Genomic DNA, 8,367 nt, shown 5'->3' with positions numbered 1-8,367 from the left:
TTGGTTATTTCTAATTTTCCGATGTCTTGTAAAAGAGTGACTTAAAGTTGGACTTCGACGGTCCATAACTTCACCAAATTTAAGCCGATTCCAAAGTGGCATACCTCTAAAGACTTGTGATTCGATTCTCTAAAAATCTGCATTCAAATTTTTCAATTTAACGTTGATCAAATTTTTGACCCATTTTCATGTTAGTTATTTCTAATTTTCCGATGTCTTGTAAGAGAGTGACTTAAAGTTGGACTTCGACGGTCCATAACTTCACCAAATTTAAGCCGATTCCAAAGTGGCATACCTCTAAAGACTTGTGATTCGATTCTCTAAGAATCTGCATTCAAATTTTTCAATTTAACGTTGATCAATATTTTGACCCATTTTCATGTTGGTTATTTCTAATTTTCCGATGTCTTGTAAAAGAGTGACTTAAAGTTGGACTTCGACAGTCCATAACTTTACCAAATTTAAGCCGATTCCAAAGTGGCATACCTCTAAAGACTTGTGATTCGATTCTCTAAAAATCTGCATTCAAATTTTTCAATTTAACATTTGTCAAATTGTTGACCCATTTTCATGTTAGTTATTTCTAATTTTCCGATGTCTTGTAAAAGAGTGACTTAAAGTTGGACTTCGACGGTCCATAACTTCACCAAATTTAAGCCGATTCCAAAGTGGCATACCTCTAAAGACTTGTGATTCGATTCTCTAAGAATCTGCATTCAAATTTTTCAATTTAACGTTGATCAATATTTTGACCCATTTTCATGTTGGTTATTTCTAATTTTCCGATGTCTTGTAAAAGAGTGACTTAGAGTTGGACTTCGACAGTCCATAACTTTACCAAATTTAAGCCAATTCCAAAGTGGCACACCTCTAAAGACTTGTGATTGGATTCTCTAAAAATCTGCATTCAAATTTTTCAATTTAACGTTGATCAAATTTTTGACCCATTTTCATGTTGGTTATTTCTAATTTTCCGATGTCTTGTAAAAGAATGACTTAAAGTTGGACTTCGACGGTCCATAACTTCACCAAATTTAAGCCGATTCCAAAGTGGCATACCTCTAAAGACTTGTGATTCGATTCTCTAAGAATCTGCATTAAAATTTTTCAATTTAACGTTGATCAATATTTTGACCCATTTTCATGTTAGTTATTTCTAATTTTCCGATGTCTTGTAAAAGAATGACTTAAAGTTGGACTTCGACGGTCCATAACTTCACCAAATTTATGCCGATTCCAAAGTGGCATACCTCTAAAGACTTGTGATTGGATTCTCTAAAAATCTGCATTCTAATTTTTCAATTTAACGTTGATCAAATTTTTGACCCATTTTCATGTTAGTTATTTCTAATTTTCCGATGTCTTGTAAAAGAATGACTTAAAGTTGGACTTCGACGGTCCATAACTTTACCAAATTTAAGCCGATTCCAAAGTGGCATACCTCTAAAGACTCGTGATTCGATTCTCTAAAAATCTGCACTCAAATTTTTCAATTTAACGTTGATCAATATTTTGACCCATTTTCATGTTGGTTATTTCTAATTTTCCGATGTCTTGTAAAAGAGTGACTTAGAGTTGGACTTCGACAGTCCATAACTTTACCAAATTTAAGCCGATTCCAAAGTGGCATACCTCTAAAGACTCGTGATTCGATTCTCTAAAAATCTGCACTCAAATTTTTAGGGAGTGCCCTTGAATGAATGTTTCCGGGGGTCCGGATTCAAGATTCCGAATTCTGGCGGATTGGGAGCACCCAAAAACGCACTGACAGATTCCTTAAACCCAAATTGAGCAAAATCTACAACTAGCTTACCAACCCTCTCCACTTATCCGTATTTATGTTCCTAAAATACGCAGATAATAATAATAATAATAATCTCAATCACTTCAATTTATAAAATCTCCCATTTCATCAAATGAAAAGCAACTAATACCAGTCACTATTAGGTTTTGTATTAAGATTCAAATATTTCAAATTTTAACAGTGCGACTCATAAGGACTTGGGCCTTATCATCATTTCAGCGAAGGTAAGAGATATCTCCCAGTCGTTGTCATGCCATGAGCGCCAATGAATTCCAGTCCAACCTTTGCCATCATTGAAGTATTTTCCATTGAGCTTACTGTAAGTTTAAGTTATTATAGTAAAAAGATTTAAGCAGAGCATAAATAAACAGGTATACCTTGATGAACACCTATTATGCCACCATGCACCTAATGAAGAGGCACAATTTCCTTCACTATAATTGTCATTATCCCGATCAAATGTGGAGAACTTTTGGTTCTTATTGTATTCGAGGGAGTCTCCGGCCTCACCAGAATATTTCCCTAGATTCTTTAACTGGTAGGATTCCTCCTCACTCCCGATCTTAAAATCATTGAATTGAGCGTAGCTGGTGGATCCATCAACCTTTCCAAGTTTAATGTAGAGTTCGTGGGGTTGTGCCTCAGTCATCCGATGCAATTTTTCCAACCCGATAAAGAATTCTCCACTGACATTCCCGAAACCATTTTTATATTCATCCCAGGTTCGATCGAAGTTCTCGGATCCGTCAATGCGTCTCTGCATTACAGTCCAACCAGGTGGAGACGACGCACATGACACCTTAAATGGTTCCATCTCCCTGAGTTTTATTTCGTATTCCGAAAGCTGACAAGATAGTTCTGATTTTGTTTTCTCAATCGCTTTAATTTGAGTCGTAAGGGTCGAGATTTGTTTATCTCTATTTGTAAGGTGCTCCTCTTTCACCTTTAAAATATCTTCTTTGCTTTTGGTTTGACCTTTGGATATTTTTAACTGACTCTGCAAGTCTTTTATGGTGTCGTTCATGGTATTTACCAGGCTTTTGAGTTCATCGTTGGCATCGGCTGTAATTTGTATCTGTACGAAATGATTTAGAACAGGCGATAAATTAATAATCATTGCATTCGTTTTCAATATTTAAATAAGTTGGTTACTGCAATAAATCTTAATTGAGCTTTCAAAAGAAAGTATTGATTACATTGTCAGCGTCGATTCAAAACAAACTAAAAAAAATTTGTGTAATGAACTTTCGTTGAAGTATTATACTAATTTTCTAAAAAACTGTTATAATTGTGTTTTTTTTTACATTAAATTTAGCTATAAACAGAGATAAGTAATTTCGATGGGATTTCTAAGGTTTCTATTTGTCTGTCAGTCTGAATGTCTGGCTGTATGTCTGCTATCCGGTACTTACAGTCCTAAGTTCCTCCATTTTGTCCAATCTCGCATCCAGTTTGGTCTGCAAAGCCTTTATTGAATTCGCGAAGTCTTCTTTTGTGATGAGTTCCTGCAGTTGGTTCTTCAATTCGGAGTTCACTGCCATATGTTGTTCTTCCGCCAGCTTGAATTTCGAATCGAGGCCGGCCTGCATATCCTTAAAGGCTGTCTGCCCTGCCTCGATTTCATCCAACTTTTTTCGGATATTGCGAGAGTGGTCGAAAAGCGGGTTGAGTGCGGCCAGGCAAAAGGACCCACACTGTCTTGGCTCATCTTGGACAACGCACAACGACTGATCCTTTGAATTTAACCCAATTCCTCCATGTACACTTGGAAAAATAAATAAGCCAAGCAAATAGGATAATAGTCTCAACATCTTAAGTTGTTCGACCTACTCGAAACGAATTTTAAAAATGTACTGAAATGTTGCTATTAGTTGAAGAAAGAACGAAGCCTAAAATATTAGAAAATAGTACGTGGCCTTCCTAATCTCTAATCTGTCGTCCAACAATTGGAAAAACCCAAATCACCAAATATATATAAATAGCTCATATGTTCTTATCGCTTATTCGTGCTTTAAATATTAATATCAGTAATTGTTAGTGTGGAAAGCAACAAAAATGTTTTTTATACCCTTGCAGAGGGTATTATAATTTTGGTCAAAAGTGTGCAACGCAGTGAAGAAGACATCTCCGCCCTTATAAAGTATATATATTCTTGATCAGGATCGCGTCCTGAGTTGATATAAGCATGTCCGTCTGTCCGTCTGTCAAATTGAAACTTTGCACACAGTATATAAGTCGAAACTGCCGGAATCGGTCGACTTATGGGTTTTATTTTTGGCCAACCAATATAATTTACAGAATATTCTGCAAGGGTATATCAACTTCGGCTCCGCCCGAAGTTAGCTTTCCTTTCTTGTTCAATTCAACGTTGATCAAATTTTTGACCCATTTTCATGTTAGTTATTTCTAATTTTCCGATGACTTGTTAAAGAGTGACTTAAAGTTGGACATCGGGAGTCACAACTTTACCAAATTGAAGCCGATAATGCAGGCCAACATCGACATAGCTTCATTGGTTTTAGTAATTTAGGCATACAAATTAAAATGTTGTCGTTTTCTAATAATTGCAAGAGTATATAAACATCGGCTTGCCGATGTTGGCTTCCTTTCTTGATTAAAATAAGTTAGACTAACATATTGTATGTAAGCATAAATATGCCCTTCACTGCGTTGCAAACTTTCAACCGAAATTACACTTCCATCAAAATATTTTATAGGAGAAGGATCTTTTCGAATTCTCCCCCTTTACCCTTTATGATAAATAACTTATATAAGTTTAGCTAATGGGACCACAAGACATATGCGCAATCATTTTGTCCAATCATGCTGGCACTCAATTTAATTGATTTTAAAGTTCCAATAGAAGTGAAACTAGTGGGGGGGTGAACAATGGCATACGGACCTGCAGCGAAACAGATGTGTAACAGGTTGACCCACCCGGCCAAGCCAACCTCTCTATGCCAAATGGACTCCAGAAAAACCCCCCGCTCCCAAAAAACCCACAAAACACAAACCCAGAACCGAAATTAAAAAAACAAAAACGAAACTCACCAACAGCGCGTCGCAAAGCTCTTCAAACTTTGGCAGGGGCGTGCGGAAAAGGGGGCTTCAGCTCAGTGGAGTTCGGTTCGGTCAGGCGGCTTTTGAGTGTTTTCCACCTGAGCACAAACTTAAGTGGCGAAACTTGATTAAAACCGCACACTCAGACACACACTCACCAACACACTAACACACTAACAGACAGCCAGGGGCGTAGGGACGAATTCAAGCCAAAAACCCGGATCGGGCTAAAGGTTTCTGATACGGCTAAGGAGAGGTAGGGGATTAAGTTGCGGCTATGCACTCCACCGATGGGAAAGTCATAGTTGCACACATTTCATTGTATACTCATCTAAAAATTAAGGTCACTCAAGAAAGTGTACAAAAGTTTGTGTATTCAAAGCAGGTGCTTTAACCGGAAACGAAAATCATTAGAAGTGACTTAAGCCAATTCTAAATGCCATTTAGTAATAAAGCAGATAAATAATTTTATGTTTCTGAAAAATGTTAAAGAAGTATTGTAAATACTGCAAATATAATAGTTAAATACTTTAAAGTATTTATAAATTGGTTTTGATAAGAGTTTGCTTAGATTTGCAGTTCAGAGGCCAGAAGTTTACCAAATGTAATCGGATTTCAGAATTAATTTCTTGATTAATTTGCATCATAATTTTCAATATTAATGTTTTCTTATTTATTTTTTTTTATATTTTACTTTTTTTGTTTACTTTAAATTCATTTTTTTCACCCACTTTGATCTTACCCAATTATAAAGAAAGATTATACATATATTTCGAAAATAATTATACTTTTTTTGTTGTTGCATTTATTTATTGTTCATTATTTTTTTACTTTACATACACCAATATCTTTTAGCAATAAAGTCGATTTCCAACTTAGTTTTTCGCTCAAAGGGCTTTTCCTTAGAAGGGCAGATCTAAAGCGTATTCCTGTTGCTGCCGTAGAAGTGGATGAATTCCCGGATAGTCCACAAAGATGGGGGCATATCTCACAAATGAATCCTGGTCAATATCAAAGAGAAATCCATTTTCCACCAGTAGGGTTTCATCTGGAACTGGATGATTCTTCCTTAGCGGTGGCAAGTAGGCATTTCCAGGCAATTCCGCCGAGAAACAACAGACTGCAATCAGCAGGATCAAAATCAGGATAAAAGATTGGTGCAGCATCTTGGTAGTTCCGTTCGATGGCTTCAACTGTTCTAGAACTCGAAATGCAGTTCGCTTTTATGGCCAAATCAGCAAGGCCAACTAGAGTGCACTATGAAAAATATTCAAAAACAAGAAAGGAAAGCTAACTTCGGGCGGAGCCGAAGTTGATATACCCTTGCAGAATATTATGTACATTATATTCTTCAAAATGATTCATATGATGCATTCTTAATACTCATAAAAATCCCAACTTCCTAACTTTACAAACACCAAAGTTATGGCATTTCCGATCAATCAGTTATATGGCAGCTATAGGATATAGTCGTCCGATCCTTATGAAATTTGGTAGGTCGGATTAATTGGTCAAATATATAACCCATAGAAAATCCCAACTTCCTAACTTAACAAACACCAAAGTTATGGCATTTCCGATCAATCAGTTATATAGCAGCTATAGGATATAGTCGGCCGATCCTTATGAAATTTGGTACGTCGGATTGATTGGCCAAATATAATACCCATAGAGAGTCCCAACTTCCTAACTTAACAAACAGCAGAGTTATGGCATTTCCGATCAATCAGTTATATGGCAGCTATAGGATATAGTCGGCCGATCCCGGCCGTTCCGACTTATATACTGCGTGCAAAGGAAAGAAGGGTGTGTGCAAAGTTTCAATTCGATATCTTTAAAACTGAGAGACTAGTTCGCGTAGAAACAGACAGACGGACAGACAGACGGACAGACGGACAGACGGACAGACGGACAGACGGACATGGCTATATCAACTCAGGAGGTGATCCTGATCAAGAATATATATACTTTATAGGGTCGGAGATGTCTCCTTCACTGCGTTGCACACTTTTGACCAAAATTATAATACCCTCTGCAAGGGTATAAAAATATATGACTATACTTTATATTATTTAATATTTACAACTATACATTTGAACTGTATTTTTTCCTTAAATGTTCTTTTATGTGAAAGTTTCATATTAATATTTAATATACTATTATTTTAAGTATTTTATTCACCTATTTTCTGCATTAGAATATTTGCATTAGAATAATTTGTGATCTAATACTTATAATTTATTTAATAGATGGTTTCTCTCGAAAAACCAATTATTATTAATTTCAATCGATAATGCATTAAACAATCAAATTTAATATACCGCCCTATTTTTGTAAGTTTTATTTATTACATTTTTGATATAAAACCTATTTATGATGCATTAATTTTGTTTTCAATTCCAAATCTCAGGGAAACGGCTTGAAGTGTACTCTTCAGAATTTAATTAGACTCTGCAAGACCTTGTGCTGAAATTAATTTTTGGCTGCTCATTATATAATAATGTTATGCTGATCCTGATCTTCAGCGACGGGCCAAACCTTCGCATCCGAGTCGTTATCTCGCATAAATTTCCCGATATTTCTGTGTCACACTTTGGATACTGGTTTCTCGCTCTTATACTGAAAGTTGTGGGAACGAAAAACGAGACTTCTCCGACAGTCGAATGTCGGATTTTTTGGACGCATGCGCCTTGGGCCGCCGAATATCTGACGAATTACAGCGTTTCCCGCCAAAGTCGCCGATGGAGGGCATCAGTTCATCCATCTGTCGCGGCTTTGTTTACCTTTGTTATCAGCTCTTATCACACAGGGTCCCACCGGGTGTGCCACTGGGTGTGAAGTGGCCGCCCATTGGCTGTGCAAGTGTCTCCCTGCAAGGGCAAATGATGTTACCCCACCTGCGGCCCTTTTAACTGGCAATTAAATGCAATTAATACGACGAGGCATATGCAAATATCATCAAACGCAAACTTTTGTGTGTCGAACTGCAGAATGAATGACAGCTACTAGTCTGCTAGACCCTAAAAGGCATAATTAAGAGTAAGTATTGCAGTGGCAACAACAGACTGTGATAACTGGTAACCGGTAAATGTTGAACAACAAAACAGGAAAGGACCTTTCCAGTTGGTGGCTTAACGAATGTGGGATGTCCTTTAACCAACGGCAGAAGAAAATGTAGTTCTATATTACATCAGAGGAAATATTTCCCTAAATGTACTTCAGAGTTATCTGGTATTTAAAAATGTTTGTCTACATTTGCACTTTGTATTTTGAATTAAAATAATTGGTAGACTAGTCCAATTACAACAATGAACATTTTTTTAATAAATTTTAAGGTAAGTAAGTACTTGATTTCACAGATATTTCTATATTTTATTATTAAAATAACTTACAATGAATAAAAATAAGAGTAACTTAATAATTAAAATATTTCTTTGCATTGCTTTTTAGTTCCTTAATCTTTAATACGTATTATTGCCAAAAATGGGTTAGAGTATGCTGAT

At 36.3% G+C, this 8,367-nt stretch overlaps 2 protein-coding genes across 2 annotated transcripts; both read right to left on the bottom strand.

Annotated features, from left to right (window-relative positions):
• Nucleotides 1-1,991: 1,991 nt before the first annotated feature.
• LOC108046390 (fibrinogen-like protein A) lies at nucleotides 1,992-3,393 on the bottom strand. The gene is made up of 3 exons (XM_017126041.1): nucleotides 3,217-3,393; nucleotides 2,182-2,879; nucleotides 1,992-2,121 (listed from the first exon to the last, which is right to left on the bottom strand). The coding sequence occupies exons 1-3, from the start codon at nucleotides 3,391-3,393 to the stop codon at nucleotides 1,992-1,994; spliced, it is 1,005 nt and encodes a 334-aa protein (XP_016981530.1).
• Nucleotides 3,394-5,766: 2,373 nt separating this feature from the next.
• Nucleotides 5,767-6,030, bottom strand: LOC108046405. The gene has a single exon (XM_017126056.1). The coding sequence runs from the start codon at nucleotides 6,028-6,030 to the stop codon at nucleotides 5,767-5,769; it is 264 nt and encodes an 87-aa protein (XP_016981545.1).
• Between the last annotated feature and the right edge of the window lie 2,337 nt (nucleotides 6,031-8,367).

The sequence above is a fragment of the Drosophila rhopaloa genome, unplaced genomic scaffold (genome assembly GCF_018152115.1).
Source record: "Drosophila rhopaloa isolate 14029-0021.01 unplaced genomic scaffold, ASM1815211v1 contig_3, whole genome shotgun sequence".
NCBI classification, from domain to species: domain Eukaryota; kingdom Metazoa; phylum Arthropoda; class Insecta; order Diptera; family Drosophilidae; genus Drosophila; species Drosophila rhopaloa.
Note: the sequence above shows the minus strand (reverse complement) of the source record. Positions and strands in the feature narration are given on the sequence as shown.

Excerpts from the sequence above, each read along its gene's own strand:
- LOC108046405 (XM_017126056.1), bottom strand. The coding sequence starts at position 6,030 with ATGCTGCACCAATCTTTTATCCTGATTTTGATCCTGCTGATTGCAGTC.
- LOC108046390 (XM_017126041.1), bottom strand. The coding sequence starts at position 3,393 with ATGCAGGCCGGCCTCGATTCGAAATTCAAGCTGGCGGAAGAACAACAT. Across the intron at positions 2,880-3,216 it reads AAATGGAGGAACTTAGGACT|ATACAAATTACAGCCGATGC; the intron begins GTAAGTACCGGA and ends CATTTCGTACAG. Across the intron at positions 2,122-2,181 it reads CATAATAGGTGTTCATCAAG|TAAGCTCAATGGAAAATACT; the intron begins GTATACCTGTTT and ends TTAAACTTACAG.